This window comes from Cheilinus undulatus, linkage group 7 (assembly GCF_018320785.1).
Source record: "Cheilinus undulatus linkage group 7, ASM1832078v1, whole genome shotgun sequence".
Classification (NCBI taxonomy): domain Eukaryota; kingdom Metazoa; phylum Chordata; class Actinopteri; order Labriformes; family Labridae; genus Cheilinus; species Cheilinus undulatus.
In genome coordinates this window covers 40,653,087-40,672,718 of record NC_054871.1, presented here as the reverse complement: position 1 = coordinate 40,672,718, position 19,632 = coordinate 40,653,087, and the positions used below count along the sequence as shown (strand labels likewise).

The following is a 19,632-nucleotide window of genomic DNA, read 5'->3' as shown; positions in this document are numbered from 1 at the left end:
GGTGTTTGTACCAGAAAACAGAAAATTTAATCCCCAACTTCTGTCTCTGACTCTGTCTCTGATCAGAAAGATCAGAAGCGTTTTTCTTTTCATTTGAGAGGATCGTTTTTCTCAAGAGTGGGCGAGGCTTCAGCTCATTCTACTGACACACCTACACCATCCTAGAGCAGATTTTACTACCTCATTTTTTATGATTTTGAAGCTTAATTCTATAAACTTAGAAATGTTTTTCATCACTGAAATTTGGCCTGGTGGTTCATAACACAGTGGCCTGTCATACAACAAACCTAAGATAAAGATTTTTTCATGACTCTACAGGGACTTTAAATGGTGATTTATTGTGCAGATCTAGAATGATTAATGCTGTAACCACAATACGATTAAGAATAAGCTATGCCTATCAATCTTTTAAACATTGCACAGCACGTTACACGCATATTTGATTTTTAACGTAACATGCTTACTTCATTATTTAGCACATTCTAGCCCTTATATAACACTCTTGTTTCTAAATACTCATGATTTTGTTATCTTTTTAGAAATCCTCCAGTCTGGTGATTTTAATGGCCTATCATCTGTGTTTTGGCTCTTTTAATGATTTCTGACTTTTAATTGATTCTGTAATGACTCAATGTCATTGAAATAGGCTGTATCTCAGTGATCTCTGGATTATAACTAAAGTTGAACGAATAAAAGAAAGACTGAACATTAGTTTAAAAAGAGCTTAGCTTAATCAAATTTATTTGTAATTTTCCAGACAAGTGTTCTCCTTACAAAGTTAAAAACCAAGGGTAAATCAGTAATATTCAACAAGAAAATCAAGCTACTACCACTGGCTATCACATGTCTCCTGAATCTCTTTCTTCTTGCAGTATGAATATGACTGTGACATACATGCGTGCATATGATAATAGACTATTCATCTGTTTGTCTTGGTCTAAAAATCCTTATGCTGGAGCTGAGGACAACCAGCAGTTTTGGCAGTTTGAAGTCATGTCTTAAATCGTCCCGTTAATGGTACCATAAATTCCAAGCATCCAAGATGGGCTTTCACACATTGAGGTAACAGTGCACAGTCAATAAGCTACTGGTGAGAAGGCAGGGCTTCTTTGACATAACCTGTAACCTTCATAGACTAAAGTAGCAAGCTTGTAAAATGGTCCTTGAACTTGGAGGTCACATTGAGCTACTTCTGCAGGCTGTCAGCTGACTGAGATAACCAGACATGCTTAAGATCTAAACTTAAACAGATGAACACATTTTTTAGTCCATTTCTTATACTATTGTCCCTTTGTTTTGATTTCAGGATGAGGAAATTTAAAGTTGAAGCTGTGTTGTAATAAGACATCTGCTAAGGACTGTAAAAGAACGCCAATAATTTCAACTTTTGCACTGATACGATTTGTTTTGGGAGTTTTTTTTTCCTTTATTTTGTAAAGACAGCTGACGAGAGACAGGATATACAGGAAGAGAGAGGGTGGGACAACAAACAGCGCTGGAATTGGCCTCGGATGCTACGACCAGTGCATGGAGGCCTGCTCTCCCTGCTGAGCTGAACCAGTGGCCTATATTGCTTCTTTCTCAGACAATTAAAAAGACAGTGTATCGTTACAGTAACTATTAAAATAAAGCTTTTTCTCCTTTGATATAAAATGCACACTATGTGCATACATATACATGAATATAAGGTCTGATTTATGAGACAAATGGAATCAGATGGTGTAAACCCCCCACAGAGAAGATGTTTCAAAAATTCATAAAGGTTAAAACAACTGTTTGTACTGAGCTTTCAATGAAAGATGGCAACCAGATCCCTACTGCATTACCATTTGATGCTGAAAATCTATTCTTACTGATGTCATGTGCACAAAAACATAGAGGAAACACACATACTGGAGCACACACTTCCATTCCTGGAGAAACCAAACACTCCAAATAGTTCATCATTTCTTTTTGTAGCATAACTAAAAAAAATACCTTAAATTAAATCACCTGATGAGGAATGAGTGAGCCAAACACCACACAGACAGCATCATTCTGCTCAAGAGAAAACATTCAGCACTTCACCTGAAGCTGTGACTGCTGGTCGTAGGTCGCTGACCCACATGAACGAGCTTAACCCTTTCAACTTAAGGACAGAAATGGCCCACCAGTGCATTCTTTGGTATTTTTGTTCGAATGATGTCATTTCTCAAAGCGATTTCAAAATCTCTCCATCCAAAAACTTGTATAAACCAAGTCCAAACAGTATACAAGTTTGTCAGTAAATCCTATATTTAACAGGCCATTGAAATTTTAGCATAAAGAAATAAATATATTATAATGTTTTCAATATATGAAGATGGACATGCTGATCCTAAAATCAATGAAATAGTTCAAACACAGATCTCCCATGATGCTGCTGATGGGAGGTCCATTGCCAAGGGTGAAACCTTAGAATTTTGTTTATGATGACAAACTTGAGGTTGGCTTCTAACGACTTAAGGTTTAAGCTATTTCAGTCAAACAAATGTATTTATTTGATTCTTAATTCTACAATTTTAATATCTTAATCATTGTAAAGGAATTTGAGAAGCTACTAAAAGGAACAAGCATTGAATAAAAAAGGTTTTACTTCACTCTGAGTCAAACTCAGTCTTGAGACACAGGAGCTTTATCACCCCAAAGAGGTTTGAGGAAGGATTTTTCTCTTTTTTTGGCATGAGTGAGTGGAGTTAGTTCAAGCATCCAATCAGGAAACCTCACAGTCTCTTCCCTGCGGAGGTATTCCAGGGATATCTAACAGGAGGAAGACCCAGGGCAGACCTAGAACTCACTGGAGGGATTAGAGATCCCAGCTGACCTGGGATCACGTCAGTAGTCTCCACAGGGACCAGAGAGACAAAGCTCGGGAAATGGATGGGCCAGTTTGCTCTGCCCATGCCCCATCCAAAGTAGGAAGGTTGGCAGAATGTAAAAAATGGTAGAAGTATGGCAGGGTGGATGAAAAATTGGCTGGATTGTTTCTATTACATTATTAATAGGTTTTCCAACCTTGAATGACTCGGGTTTATATGATGAAAACGTTCCTACCTTTGGTGGTATGGTGGGTCCAGGTGTGTATGGGGCCAAGCTTGGTGGAACATCTGTAATGTAGGTCTTCTTGGGGCCTGGTGGTTGGTATGCTTGGACAGGCACTGGATCAGGTCTCCTTGACCCGCCGACTTGAGCTGCTCCTGGATGGTGCTGCTCCTGATACCCACCCTGAGCCATCGGAGAGAAGCCTGGCTGTGGAGGTCCATAGGCAAAGTCAGGACCTTTAGGCTGGGCCGGCATGTACTGCACCTGTGCAGGACTGCGAATGGGCTGCTGGCCAAATTGTTGCCCAGGTGGGGCTTGGTGCTGGGGACCAGGCTGGGCTGACCTCACCTGGACATTAAAGGTGGGCTGGCTCGGGGTTGAGGCTGTAGCATAGGAGGCTGGGACAGGCTGAGGAGCCGTGTGGCTCTGAGGCTTGGCTACAGGGCTAGCAGAAGATGGTGGGATGGACGAGACTCCCCCGGGAGCCTGAGGTTTGGGCATAGATTTTTTGGTGGCAGTCAAAGGTGGCTGGGTTGGAATGACCATACGCTTGTAGCCAGTCACTGGAGCGCTGGGGGTGGAGGCTGCTGTGGATCCAGAGTTCTAAAAAAAAAGCAGAAGAGTTGGATTCAGCCAAAAAAAAAAAAAAAAAAAAATAGACAAAAAAATCAGCTGAGCCAAATCAGAACAAAAGTTGAAAATGCAAAATCAAGCACAAGGTAAAAACAACAAACCCTAATACCAAAAATAAACCCGAAAACCAAAAAAGATGGGACAGTGTTTAAATGTGAATAAAAACAGAACAAAGTGATTTGAAAAAAAAATAAATTCAGCACAAAGACAACATATTTCATGTTTAAACTGATCAACTTTAGTGTATTTCTGAATATACAGACATCCTGCAACCCCTTCCAAAAAAGCTGGGAGAGGTGTGTGTTTACGACTGTGTTACATTGCATGTTATATAGCTTTCACTTTGCATGGTAAGTCTCAACTTCCATTTTAAGATGCAGTAGTGTACTGTGTTAACTGGTTTTCTGACATGTTTCCAGGACCACGTTGTAATGTCCAGATTAGAATGAGGTTAGTTTTTAATTTATTGTCACCTGAGGAATCAAAGGTCATGGGCATTCAATTTCAGCCTTCCCGCTTACATGCAGAGATTCTCCAGATTCTCTGAATCTTTTGTTGATATTATGGACGGCAGATGTTGAAATCTCTAAATTCCTTGTAACGTTCTGTTGAGGGAAGTTGTTCAAAAACTGTTGGACTATTTGCCCTTGCAGTCTTTGAAAAAGTCGCCATGTTTGATAGTGAATGAGAGAGTCTTTCAGGAGTGTTTCTTTTATACCCAGTCATGGTACAACTGTTGCCAATGGACTTTCTTACCAGTGGAATATTTTAGGTGCTTTGTGAGCATTCAACAACTTTTAGTCTTTTCTGTCCCCTGTCCCAACTTTTTTGAAGCATATTACAGCCATCAAATTCAGAAAGTGTGGGTATTAAACAATGAAGTTAATCACTTTAAATATTATCTTGTCATTGTACTGTATTTATTTGAATATAGGTTTCAAAAGGATTTGCAAATACATTTATTCTGATTTTATTTGTATTTGAACGTCCCATCTACAGCAAAATAGGGTTTTGTAAACCAAGAGGCTCAATAACAATTCAAGGACATTGAAATAGCATAAAAGGATAATTAAAATACTTAAATCTAACAAATTCCCACATCTGGACGTATAAGTTACACAGTAAGATGAATATTGTATTGCAAAGACGGTTACTAGGATCACAATTTTGAGCCCGTTGAGTATTTTTCAATTCTACAGGACATATTTTACTGCTACAGTTGCCATCTTATGTGCCAGTGGCTAACACCTCCCTAGAATCTTCTCTGTCTTTACTGTTAACACAGTGTAGTGCTTTCAGTTTGATGGTTGAGAGAGCTTACTTACCTATTGAATTGCTTGATACTGAACAAAAAGTTACAATAAAACTCATCAGAACATTTGTACCAGAATGCTCAGACAAGAAAATAAAGACTTCTGTCAGATTGTAGTAGATTTCATGACCACCAAAACCCAAATGATTGAGATAAGATAAGCAGGCCAAAGCTCCATATAAAGTCTTACGATTTCCTCATGATATTTCATTTTTTCCTGCAAAAGTGAAATCCCTTAAGGAAGACCATTAGCTTGAAGACAATTCATTCAAATCTTAAAACTGGCATGTAAACTTAGGGCTGCTCGAGTATTCCAGTAGTATTCATGATCATTTTGAATGACACTGATATCACTATAATTTAACACTTGATTTGACAACAATAGTACCTGTGTGAATTTACAAAGATTGAAGAGGACATATCATAAAAACCAGTGCAGTTTCAACCAACCAACAAATTTGAAAAGATTTTTCAGTTCTTTGTTTTTTGTCTGTCTTTATCTGAAAACATGAACTCTAACTGTCTTCATGGAATCTAAGCCCACTGTGACATGAGATGAGCTGCTTTCTCGCCTTTTATAGATATGGCTTTAGCCATATCATAATTGGACATATTATTTGGAACCAAACCATAGCATAGTCATTTTATTGAATTCACAAGGGACTGCTTTAAAAGATGGGGAAAGGATTTTGTTCCCGTAAAATAAATCTTGTTGCCTTGAGAAGCAACCAAAACAATGTGACAAATTCTGCAAGTTACTTCACATCGTTTCAGTTCCAACTTCTCCAAACCAGAGTGGTTCTTCATGACTGAAGTTCTTCCCATTTTTTGTTAACGCTCTTGCTTTCTTGCTTTTAAACTAACTGAAGTACAGCAGCTGCTCCCCATACTCCTCACTTAAATTACAGTGAGAGCTGTTTTAGTCAGAGGGGCACATGACAGGCCAATCAGAGCAACAAGTTAGAATGATATTGAGCTCATGCACTTTTCTTCAGCTGACAGGCTACCAGTACCACAGACTGTTAATGGTGGAGCTCATTGGTGTGTAAAATTGATGCCAAAGTCAGTTCGGAGACATGAAAAAACATCTTCACTGCCAAGACAAGCCTTCAGTGTGCCTCTTTGCTTGTTTAAAAAGGAATGTGGACCAGTTACAATTAAACTGCCGCTTTCCTACAGCTAGGTCAGAACTTTCACCTACTGCAGCAGCAGCCATTGGATTCATACCCCAAATGGTAAAGTATGCAAACCCATGCCAAAACAGACCAGAACAGGAGAAAAAAAAATTTTTTTCATCATGAAAAACTTTCAGTGTTGCTCTCTGCCCTTGTTTTGAAAAAGAACTGTTGTCCAGTTCTGAAAAAACTGCCGCTGTGGCTACATCCGAGGGTATCACTCCACCAGCAGCCATTGTTTACAACCACTCACACAACAATTAACCCTCTCCTTCACCCTCCCCCCCTGTAACTCTCACAAACTCATGCTGAAGCAAATCCATCTGCTTTGCAAGGTTAAAACACAGCATGATGCATTGCAATTGTGTAATTTTTATGATCTTGTTTTGATAATATTAGTTTAGTTAGGAACATTCCTCTTAGAGATTTAACTGTCTTGCAAGGTGGCTCCCTTGGTTAGCTAAACAGCATGTTTTTCATTCCCCTGGGGGATTTTTGCTTTAAACCACCAAGTAGAACGATACAGTTATAGGCATTCCACTCCTTAGTAACATAAAAGTGAATATGGGGGTACAACAAAAGCTTTAGGCTAGAAAGGAGGTGGCTGGGGTGGTGGAGGTGAAGCTTGGAAGAAGCAATGTGGTGTGATTAGCATTGATGAAGCAGGGATCAGTGAAAAGGATGTCATATTCAAATAAACCGCCTCATTGAAAGAGTGCGCTATGATTGGCTGTGATTGGCTGTGATCAGCTGGGAGACAGTAATCAATTCAGCTGAATGCAGCACATCCTGCATGAGCTTTTTGAAGCCAAAATCCTATTTGAAATCAAAACTTATCAACCATCCAAAGTAGATCACATATGGCTCTACTGAGGCCGTGTATGTGTGTAAAATAATGTAACAGAATGAGCAGTAGGGACAGAAATGCATAGGCATGGCTAAAAGCATTACAATTAGCAAGTCACAGTATCAAGAAAAACTGAAAACTTTGATCAATTAAATCCTGCTGAATGGTAGAAATGGATCAGATGTATTCAACAGCTATTTACTGACACTGTGCTTTACGCTCAAATGATTATCCAGCCTGCCTCCCCAGAGTCAATTACCAGGCTACCTCGACAGCAGAGGCTCTACGCTGTCCACGAGCAGCCATAATCTATGGCTAATAAAGCAGGCGGGGAAGCTATAAATTGTTTGGCAGAGGACGCCATGACAGCAGATTGGCAATGGCACATGACACTTGTGCTGACTGCGGCTGTTTGGACGGGAAGGATGTTAAATCACTGAGATTTGTAGTGATGGTGTTCCTGGGAAGAGACGACTGCAGAGCAGCAACACAAAAACACTGCTGGGGGATAACAGCATCTGAACAACTGTTTTATTTGATGCACAGGCCAAACTAAGACACATTTAGCATTGTTTAACACAGAGAATAACATCCTCTCATTCATATGTCAGAGGCTTCTGCCCCGAGTGTGTCTCATGTAAGTAATAATTGTTTTTCACTACCACTACATATCGGTGTCAGACGTTCAGCCAGTCTAAAAAGGGTCTATCATTAACCTTGGATGGCCTTATTAGGTTACTGCCTGAGGCCAAGAATCAGAGTCAATTACTAAATTTGCAGCACTAAAGGAACAAAAATGAACACTTGTAGACTTTAGACCCTTTGTAACTCAGTTTGATGAGAAGTCTTCTAAATTGGGGCAGAGCAACAATTCCAATCGATTTTCTTTAAAAGTTGATCAAAGCTGCTGCGCACAAATGCCCCAAATAGCTGCTTTTCCTGCTACTCATCTTTGTGATCTTTGCTTCAATTCCAACAAAAAACACATGGTGTAATTCGATCAGTGAAAAAGTACACACTGAAATTTGCTCACTGATCCATATAATGTAGTTGGATAAAAAAGAATTCCAAGTTTTAGTAAAAGAGGTGCATGCATCAACTTTGTCTAAATCCTATCTAATCTGAGTCAGAGGGGAGCCCTTGAGGAACCATTAAAAGCTCCAGCAGATATTTTTTGCTCTAGTCTGATTTCTGTCTCAGTGATTAGTGCCGATGTTTATTTAAAAAGTGTGTCTGTCTGCATATGTATGGAGAAGTCTCCACCATGCCCTTTAGGAAGTGAAATTACTTAATTTAAATGTTTCATGGGTTTTAAATACTCTAGATTATTAATTTATCTTTAAGGCCTTAGAACCTACAGTAGCATTTAGCTAGCAGAGCAGGGGAAATGCAAATTGGCCCCCTCTAAATAATTACACTGTCATGGTACATTTTCCACAAATTACATAAAGAGAATGGATTCAGCCTTTTTTTGGGAAGATGAAACTAATCAAATGCGAACAATCTGAACCAAAATGTCTGTGTAACAGAGGGGATTTTCACTCTAACTAAGCTGCAGTACACGCAGCTGCTCCTGTTTGACCTCTTAATGTTAATGAGCAGCCTGAGACGGTATCAGGAAGCGAGATGCTGAGATTTGTTATTAAGGCACTGCTTTTAGTGCCATCACTGTGCATCTTTCTTCAGTGGTCATATTTAAAGCAACTTACCTGTGATGGAGCACAACTGCTCTCTGACACTGGTTCTAAGTTCAATTACCAAAGCATGTTTAGTGATGAAAAATAGGCTCTTTAACCTTTTCCTTCCCTATTGGTCCTTTCTATTTCATTTTTCTTGGGACAAATTTGTCTCTAAGACACATCAGGTTCAGATTGGCTTTTGAATATCTAAACACCGATTAATACATTTGCATTTTTTTCTGTGCTTTGATTCTTTTGTCAGGTCAGGTATTGGAGCATATGCTGGTCCAGCACTTTGCCGTGTCAACCTCGGTCCTGTACTGCTCTGGCCTGTCGATGGCCGTCATCCAGACCTGTGCCAGGCCCATACCCTATCTCTTCAGGTATCTTCCCAGCTGAACCTCTCCTCCAAGGCGGCTTCCCCCAATGTCTGGTCCAGCTGTTAGGGCCTGGGCACTCAGTATGTGGGGAGTTTGTTAACAAATGGTTTTGCCCACGATACCCAAAAATGCACCAAAGAGAAGTCACAGAGTCTAGGCCTCACAAGTATTAAGACCAGAAGACCAAGGACCAAAGACTCTAACTTTCATCTGCATGCTTGAATAACATGAGTGCCCTCCAACCTTGCCCAGCGAGATCATCAACCAATGCTAAAGTCCAAGTCTGCGGTTGTTCTCAGCCACACAGTTTGCAGTAACCGCTGTGATTTGTTGTTATTCTATTCTTATTATTGTGAAGCACTTGGGACCCTGTTCTGTGAAACGTTATATAAAAAAGTGTTTTTTCTATTTTTTGTTGTTTTCGAAATCTGTTTTCAAGCAGCACTTTGGCCACCTTTTCACGAGTTGTCACAATACCAGAATTTTAAAATTTGATACAATACTATTAAAAACTAAATGGTACTGACATCTGTATCAGTGTCACAGCAACAAAAATATCTCCTGGACACCAGAACTGCTTAATTAAGATATTTTTCCAATGTACACTTTAGAAAGAGTCACAGAAGACCCACTGTAATCAGACACAGAGTAGCACTGGCTCTATTTTGATTGCCCGTTGTGCAATCTCTCTCTCTCTCTTTCATTCTCTTCTTGCAACTGCTTTGGGTTGAAATCATGACTGTCAAATCTGATGTTTTTCCTCTAAGAAGTTTGTACTTTTGATACAATCAAACACAAAAATAACATATATTTTAGTGTTTAATAATTTCATGGTATTAAAAAAGTAACAAAGTGTCCTTAATTGCATAAATGTTTTGCCTACACCCTAAAATTTAGTATTTCTTGTGTATTTTTGTAAATGTATGTCATATTAGCATCAGTCCATCCAAACACTACAGGGTATTTACACGAAAAAACTGACATTAAAGAAGTAATGAACACTTCAACTATTGTTTTTCATCTGTAAACTGAGGTATCTGATTGAACTATGATAAAACACGTCAATCAAACTGATAAAAATCTGCATTTTACAACTTTTAACTAGCTAAAATGGACATCTGCTTTGAAAAATCTTTTCTGAGAAGGCGGGGCTTATGTGATGTAGAAACCCACCATCGGACGGTTTCTACGTCACAAACTCTATAATAAACTCTTTATAAAGGTAGAATGTTACCGCCTCTAACTGACTTTACCATTCAGAGACCACTCCCATCCTCTCCTGCACCTGCACCGCTTTGGCTCAGAGAGCTTCTGGTTTTAGTAACGCTGGTACTGGAGTGTCCGGTGCAAACAGGTACTGCTCAGGACCACCACGGTGCGCCACCACTCTACAGCCTGCTTTAGGGGACTCTGGAGGGGAAAATTCCTCCACCTCAAAAGATCACTCTGAGGCAGCAGTGCTGAGGGACTCTGTCACTTTCTGGCAAGGGGAGTCACTGTCACTTCCGCTTCATCTGGAAAGCCTAAGCGGCAACCTCTGGTCCTGACAAATGAAGCCAATGCGGAAGTGCAAAAAACTGCAATACCCCGAGTGTCCACTTGAGGCTGGCAGCAGGAACACCAGAAGTCCCATCTGAACACATGTGAAACAGCCAGTTTTAACACTGGAAAGAAACTGGTTTACAGCCTGGTTAAAAAAAAAAAAACGTGTCTCATTAGCTAGTGTCTTATTGTGCTCTCACTGTACGGGGGGTGATTTTTTTGTACCACAATGGTTTTGATTATATTTAGGAAAAACCTCACTCCGGACTGATTGGCGCATCTCATTTAATTGACAGATAGCTTGACAGGCAGAGGCTACGTTTCTGTCAACCAGAATGCTAGCTAGCTAGCTGACAGGAAGTCCCGCTTAGTGGGCGAGCCATTAGGTTAATCCAAAGTTCGGCTGAGATCGTGATTTCAATATGGAAGCCGCCGCAGATTGGCTTCAAGAGCAGTTTGAGTCTGCCTATTGTAAGCAGACGGCTGACGTCACACAGGGTTCGTCCAATTCTTTCTACAGTCAGTAACTATAACTATAGAATAACTAAAGACGTGTTAAAGGTGATTATTTTGGGTTGATATTTCATGGTGTGCTTTGAGGTGTGCCTTGGTTAGAAAAAGGTTGCTCTACTGGATCTTCATTTTCTCACCTGTTATGGGTTCAGTGCCAATAATGAGACAAAAATGTGACAAGAAAGAAAGTGGTGGTATTTTTTTGTATTGTTTCTCATTTCTTATTGTAGTATGCAAATTAGGTGGAGCACTGGAGCACTTCTGAGATTCAACTGAAAAAAAACTGACACCATAAGAATCTGAATGTCATGTCTTATTTTTTACTTTAATGGCCTAAAAGTAGTTATACCACAATCCAGTATTTATCTACAAGTTCTGCACTGCAATTAAAAATAGAACAGCATACATTAATGACACAATTTTTAATTCATTAAGGTTTTAAGGAAAAAAAAAAGTCAGAAATGCCCATTTCAGGTTACTTATAACACTCTTTTTTTTCCTGATTTGGAAGCACTGATGTGTCAGTGATCACTTCACTGCTGCAGCTGATTAGCCATCGCTCACTTTATTTGAGTTGTTATAATTTTAATATCTTATTTCCACATGTCAGTGCAGACTGTAACCACTTTAATATAAACATTAAAATACCTCATATTCTTGCTTTTAAGACTTTTAAATATTTTTAAAAGTCTTCATTCGGCTACATTGATTTATCAACTTTGAACATTTCATAAGACCCTGTGGACACCCTGCATTATCTACACCACATATCCCCTTGTTACTCCTCCCAGTGTCATGGTGGGGCTGGAGCTGATCCCGGCTGTCACTGCGCAAAAGGCGGGCTACACCATGGACTGGTCACCTGCCAATCACAGAGCTGGCTTACAGAGACAAACAAGCAGACACTAACACCTGTGGGTAATTTAGAGCAACAGGTTAGCCTGATGAGCATGTCTTTGGGGTACCCAGAGAGAAGCTACACATGCACAGGGATGCAACAGTGCTAACCACTCTACTGCCATGCACTATATACATGCACAATACAGAATTCATTAGCCTTTAAATAAACATTAAACCCACAATGAATCATTACAGCTTAACCAGGTGTTGGGCATCTGGAATTCATGATATTTTACTACACTTGTTTTCTATGGGTTTTTCCGTCTTATCTTTCTCCTCTTGTCAGTCACATATGTCAACATACTGTCACATTATTTTCATCTGTTTACTAAAAAACATCAGTGTGTGGAATTTCTACATAAAATACTGTATTTGATGTTTAATGTAAAAACTTATTCCCACTGTTTGGCTAAGTAGAGACAACTCTTCATACATACTTTAAGAAAATCTATCTCTGAGGTTTCCAGTTTGTACTTTTAGGCTGATATGAACTACAAAATTTAGTGCAAAATAAAACTAAAGAATAGAAGCGCCCTACCAAAGATCTTTTTGTATATCTGACCTGCTTGTGTCGGGCAGAGTGTGAAATCTAGAAGTCCGACCTTCCATATAACATCAGTTTGAGTGCACACTGTGCTGCTTTCTCATACACCCCCTCAACACACAAACAAAACACACACAGTTTTCAAAAAGTTTTTCCTCACGCCTTCAGAAAAGTTAACCCTCACTCTGCACCGTAATTCAGACTGACTTTGCAAACGACTTAAGTGTGAAATTTCACAGAGACTCTCAAGAAAGCCTTTTGACACATTAAAAAAGATTAGGAGAGACTATACAGGCCTTGGGGGTCTGAGTAAAACTGTTAACTTTGCATTTCAAACCACGAGGGTGGGGGGATTTTTTTTTTTTTAAAGCAAGCTTGGGGAAAACCCCTAAAGAGAGAGAAGTTCTGCATCTTTTCAGACTCATCTAAGACCTTGGATATTTTTCACTTAACTTTCTCCTGCTCTTTATTCAAACAAAGCTCACGACTGTCGGCTCCACTGTCCATTTGCATCCGTCTGCTTCAGCACTTCCACAATGACCATGGAAGAATTCCCAGTCAACACTTCAGCATTCACTAATCTTTCCTCCACTTTTACTCATCTTTCTTCTCTGCAATCAGGCACAAAAGTCGCATTCGACAATCTCTCTGCCTTCATACAATCCTACCATTGAGGGTATCAATTTCCTTCCTAAAATAGTTTGAGATAAGGCACATTCAGTATGATTAAACAATGTCACTGCGGAACATGGCGAGACCTCTAGCTGTTTTCAACTATCTCTCCGTTTGCAGATAAAATGTGTGTTTTGCACATATTGGGAGCTTTTTAGTCTGCGTATCTTATATTTGCATATCTGATTCTTTTTGGGCTCCTTCAAGTGATAGCTGCATGACAAATGAAGATTTCAGCAATGTTTTCACCCACGCCATTATGAATTTGAGCAAATATTTAATGAGCGCACTGTTATCACATTGGCTGTATGCCACAACTGTGACAGTACCAACATTGAAATATCTAAGTATTATGGATTAAAAGATTCTTTTTCTGTATTCAAATAATATACATTTAGAATAACAAAGCAAGTACAACTACTGACAATACATCAGCTAAAACATTCCAACATTATCCTTATAATGCACTAAAATGCACTGTTAGAACCAGCATTTTCATCCACTTTATACCATACACCTTTCAATTCGTACAATAAAAAATGTAGTGTAAGTGCTGTTAATTGAGGATAGTAACTTACTACTGAAAACTCTTTTACTGTTGGCTAATACAGCAAAGTTGATGTAACCAAAGAGAAACACAGTTCATTAAACATGTCCTGACATTTAGGAAGAATTTGAGTGATTTGTTATGAAAATTTCCCCACATAGATGATAACTAGCAGCAGTCAGAAATCAGAATCAGGATCAACTTTATTGGCAAAGTATGCTAACGCAACAAGGAATTTGACTCCAGTTCATCTTGCTCAATTTACAGGAATCAACACTGAATTTTAAAAATAAATAAATCTGGAAAATGTAGAAAAAAAATTAGACTTAGATATGCACAAGCTCTTGTAATGTAGTTTTCTAGTATACAGACATCTGTGTGCATTGATGTGGTTGCAAGATGTGCAGAGGGAGCCAGAATGCTGTTAGACATGATCAGGAATACAAAATATGCAAGAAAGCTGGCTGATATCTTATCTACATGAGATGGATAATATCATGTAAGATAGTTTCCAATCACGAGTGCAAAGTGCATTTTACCACAGTGAGCTTTCTTACAGTATTTGTGTTAGGTAAATAGAAAAAAAAAAGTTCAAACATGCATATGAGGTAAGGCATTTTACCACAGTGAGCTTTCTTACAGTAGTTGAGTACAATTTATACATTAATTGGTGCAAAAGTGCATATGAGGTGAGGCATTTTACCAAAGTAAGTAATCTTACAGCATCTGTGTAGAGTAAATTGATTAATTAATGCAAATGTGTGTAAGTGGTGATGCATTTTACCACAGTGAGTTTTCTTTTAGTATTTGGGTTCAACAAATTATTTAACTAATGAAAATGTACATATCAGTGGTGGCATTTTGCCACAGTGAGCTTTCTTAGAGTATTTGAGTACAGTAAACAGAATGAATAATAAAAATATATGTGAGGTGTGACATTGTACCACAGTGAAAAATCTTTACGTATTTGTGCACAGTAAATTGATTAATTAATGCAAACATGCATATGAGGTGAGGCATTTTACTACAGTGAGCTTTCTTACAGTAGTTGAGGACAGTTAATAGATTTATTAGTGCAAATGTGCATATGAGGTGATGCATTTTACCACAGTAAGCTTTCTTACAGTAGCTAAATACATTCTAGGGCTGACAGCCTCATGTCGATTGGTTGATTAATTGGTCGATGACCTCATGTTCGACCAAAATCCAATTTGACGAACAATTGCACGTACTACTTTAATTGGAAGAGTACATTTTTTGCAGGGGTGACAAGGGAGATGTCATGTGTTTTTATTTTTTTCAGTTATCTAGTGTTACAAAATACAATTCACAAAAAAAAAAAAAAAAACTGTGCATATTACTATTCAAATATAATTTACTTCATTTTGGGTTCATTTGGAATTTTAATTACCACCTAGATGCACTGACTACACTGTCAGTGATAAGTTTGATGTAGAAATAACATGAAGCTGTTTTATTTTTTTTGGGGGGGGGGGTATGGGTCCGTCCCATGACCAACCGATTAATTGATGATCTGGTGCGATTTTAGTCGACCAAGTTTTTCTTTGGTTGACTACAGCCCTAATATATCCATTAGATTATATGCTGCAAATAGCAATACTAGGTGGGAAATTATACTGCAGTGAGCAATCTAACAGTATTTGTACACAGTAATTAAATTAATTCATACAATGTGTGTACGGGCTGATGCATTTTTTGACAGTGAGCTTTCTTACGGTATTTGAGTACAGTTAACAGATTAATTAATGAAAATGTGCATATGAGGTGTGACATTGTACTACACTGAGTAATCTTACAGTATTTATGTACATTAAATTAATTAATTTATGCAAATGTGCATATCAGGTGAGGTATTTTACCACAGTGAGCTCTATCGAAGTTTTTTTAGTACAGTAAATACATTAATTAATGCAAATGTGCATATGAAGTGAGGCATTGACTCACATTATTAATTATATATCTAGCTAAAATTTGATAAGAACTTGCAATGTAAATGGAGAACTAACAGGATCAGTTGACGTATTTCAAGCAAACAATTAGAAAATCCTGTAACGGAGAGTAGCTTATGTTAACTTAAAATGATGAAGGTGATGTTGAAACGCAGCAGCTACTATTTGTAAAGAACCTGCTGTGTTATTGAAGTCATGTACAGCTTGAAAGCACTAAATTAACAGATTTCTTGTAAAACTGAAGTCCTTATATGTTAAGACTGAAAATGTATTGGTCTCTTTTCTTTTCGACTCCTGTACACTCAGCCTGTATGTATAGCTGATACAGATGTACTTTAAATGCAGAAAGAGACATGATAAGTTGGGAAGCACTCTTATATACACGCTCTTTGGCTCTCACACCAAGATGACCCGAAGACAATGCAGTTGAACATTAAGTCCATGTTTCAACATTCATTGTTATGTAATCCCCTTAAAAAAAGGATTTCAGAAAAAAGTATGTAATATTTCTTGTATGATGTAACAACATCATATAAAGTAGGGCGTATTACTCACTGATGCAACTAAAAAACCCTTTTTCTGGGCTGCTGTGCAAAAACAGAAAAAGTCCCCGAGAGTCAGCGATCGTGGCACTTCTGCAGGCTATCTGTACAAAAAGAGGGAAATGTGTGTTTTGTCGCTCTCACGCAGCAGAAACTAATTGTTTCATTCACCTCCTGCTGTACTAAAGGCCGGTCTCTCAGCACACACACCCCTGACTCATCGCTGTAATGAGCTTTTCATGTAGCTGTGACCGGCTCCTGAATGAGCGGGTGAAATACAGCATGGCTGAAAATGTCCAGCGCTTACAGTCTGCGGATGTCATCAATCAAACAGACATGAAACTGTAAGTGTTCCTCTGAAGATCTATGTGATTGTGTGTTTGTGTGTGGGTGTGCAGTCAGTGTGTTAACCCGCAGTTTAAAAAAAAGTCTACATATTTTGTAAGTCCAATTAAATACAGACTTTTAAATAAATGTTATCCTGTTAGTTTTGACTAATATTGAATGATTGAATTCTTTTGCAGTTAGACTGACACACCTAGATAATGTGGTTGGAGAACAATTTAATCCTATATGTAAACACCCCAATCAGACCCAAACTAGACTAGTCATTCTGTGCAAGCTCCATAGTTTCCATGTTGGTTTTTGTCTGTCATCTGCCTATGGATATGGCTATAAGTGTAGCCCAGAGGGACAGCCGCTTTGCATTTGTGCTAAAACTCAGAGTACGTACAAAATACTGGGAGCTGTAAGATGTGGCCTTGATATCACCATCTGACATAAAACCAGTAAGCTGAATCTAACTTGAAAGCATGTTCAACATGAGGAAGGTCCATAGTAACTACCTGATGGGGGCAAATTTTTTCCTTCTACTGTGGTGGCAGCAGACACATTCCTGTGGATAAATCCATTCTTCTGCTGTGTATGTACACCTGGACAAGGAGCATGGTCCACTTCAATTGCCTAACTGAGCTACGTATAAGCTTATTCATTTCAACTCATGTGTCTATCTCTTCATATAATCCTCTATTTACACGTTGTTATATTTGATGTTGCTGTTGTCAATTTTATTGTTTTATACCAAACAAATTTGTTGTTTTGTCTGTTTATGTTTGTCATATTCAGTTAGACTTTCTCTGTAATGTTTTATAACTCTGATGTTTTAATTATCTGTCAAGTATAGAGCTATTATTGTTGCAAAACTATTTGCAAATGCTTACAAAGACCGGTACACAAATCTGCAAATGCATAGGTAGATTTGCAAATGCGTGAAAAAATCCACAAATGTCTGTAAAGATCTGCAAATGCATTCACAGATCTGCAAGTATGTGTACAGATCTGCAAATGTGTGAAAAGATTTGCACATGTGTGCAAAGATCTACAAATGCATGTAAAGATCTGCATGTGTGCAAAGATTTGCACATGTGTACAAAGATCCACAAATGTGTGCACTAATCTGCAAATATGTAGACCAATGTATAATTGTGGACTTAGTTCATTTTGGTTAAGAAAACTCACTCTTTTTTTGCTTCAGGTTGTCAAAATCCTCACAAGCCATCAGTTACAAAGGAAATCTGCCTCTCAGTTGGCTGTCATACACACGACTTTTTCCGCACTATCTGCAAAAGTGTACTCACATCTGTAAGCGTAAGGATTGGGTTTGTTGCCCTCAGCACAGGCTCACAGGCAAGGCTGCCTTCCTATAACATAGGCATCACACAGAAGGCAGCAGTTTAGACCTGATAAAAGCTCTATAAAACGTCAACGTGAAAGGAGAAATATTATCGTACTATACTGTTGTATAACATACTGTTGTGTATACTGATTTTTGGAGAACTTTTCCCTGTTCAAAACCTCTGTCGTAAAAAATGACCATTCACTTCAGTAGCAGGAGCAGACAGCTAAAGTTTGCTGTTAATAGTGTGCACCTAAAATCAGAGGAATTGCTGTAATATTCTAGGATTGTGGGTACAGTAGGTCATTTCCTGAACAATGCCAATAAACCAAAATATTTTCCTAAAACAAGGTTGATATTGAGTCTTTTACAGGAGCATAACCCATCATTGCACATTCAGGGACCTCATGGTAGGTCTAGCTTAGCCCGCAGCCCTGTCCATGATGCTCTAAAGGCGTTTTTTATTTTTAAGGTAGAGGCACCTTAGCTGAAACTCCGGGGTTTAGCTTCTCTTTAGCATTGCTATTTGCAGGGCTGTCAGTGCCAAACACTGTGCCTGTGTTATACACTCTGTAAGCTTGAACATGTTATTGATAAGATGGATAACATGCAATGACAGCAGCTGATTGTGAGCCTTTTAGCGTTGTTACCAGGACTTTGTGATGTAAAGAGGCGGCTTACATTGGCAGTCACAGCTCCCTGGCTCGACTAAATTTGTCATTGGTTCACCCTGTTAATAAAAGACAAAGGGCTGATTGGAGTTTATTTGACTAACAAACATTGACGGAACACATTGAGCGCCCGAAGGCGTGCTCCTCTCTCCACAGTTGGCTGCTCCTGTCAAAACTCCAAACCTGCTGCCAGATTGACCTTAAGGTCAACGGGCGCCACCGGCACAGTGGCAGCATCTCTGCTCCGCGCAGCAACAAAGCAATCAAAGAGACTCGCAGCTTATAAAACAAACAGAGAGGAGAAAGTTAAACACCAGCTAGCCCTGTAATTACAGAGCTGGAGTGTCATACTGATGCAGTTTCAGGCAGCTGTTGGAGATAAGTGGCTGAAACACAGTCGTAGCGTCAGAGCCCTGAAGAGCAGAATATCCATTGCAACAAATAGCTGCCTATGGCTTTGACCTTTTATAAACGAGGCTGGCTGGTGTCATGCATGTGACAGCGGCAATAACTGGAAACAAGTGAAGCCAAAATTCCTCATCTGTCATAAATAAAGACAAAGCGTTTTTCCCACACTTGTAGACTTCACGAAATTAAAGTCACCTTTGTTTCGTTGAAACGTATCAAAACAAAGATGGCATTATCTGTCGGTTCATGGTCCTTATGACTGACCTTTGTGTACGACAAAGCACCGGTGATAAGTGAAGCGTAATGCGTCACTACATCCACCTTATTACATATCCCCCCTGACTGATGCAAAAACATTTAGCCTGAAGAGAAGCTTAAATCAAAATGTCTCAGTGTTGTGACAGCACAAACACATGAAGGACGTTCCTGACATTCAGGCAGGACAGCAACATAAGCACACATGGAAACAGTGGAAAGAGATACACTGAAAAAGAGGACATGCCATGTCACAGTGAAGTTAATAACTGAAATGATCTTCCTTACTATCAAAACAAACTGAGTT

General features: G+C 38.9%; 1 protein-coding gene across 4 annotated transcripts in view; it reads right to left on the bottom strand.

The window, feature by feature from the left end:
* Positions 1-19,632, bottom strand: part of LOC121512653 (LIM domain containing preferred translocation partner in lipoma) — a 340,478-nt gene that overhangs the window by 150,874 nt on the left and 169,972 nt on the right. For all 4 annotated transcript variants that reach the window (XM_041792030.1, XM_041792029.1, XM_041792032.1 and 1 more), the window contains one exon: positions 3,073-3,663. In XM_041792030.1, the coding sequence (XP_041647964.1) occupies positions 3,073-3,663 (591 nt within the window). The remainder of the gene's footprint in view (positions 1-3,072; positions 3,664-19,632) is intronic.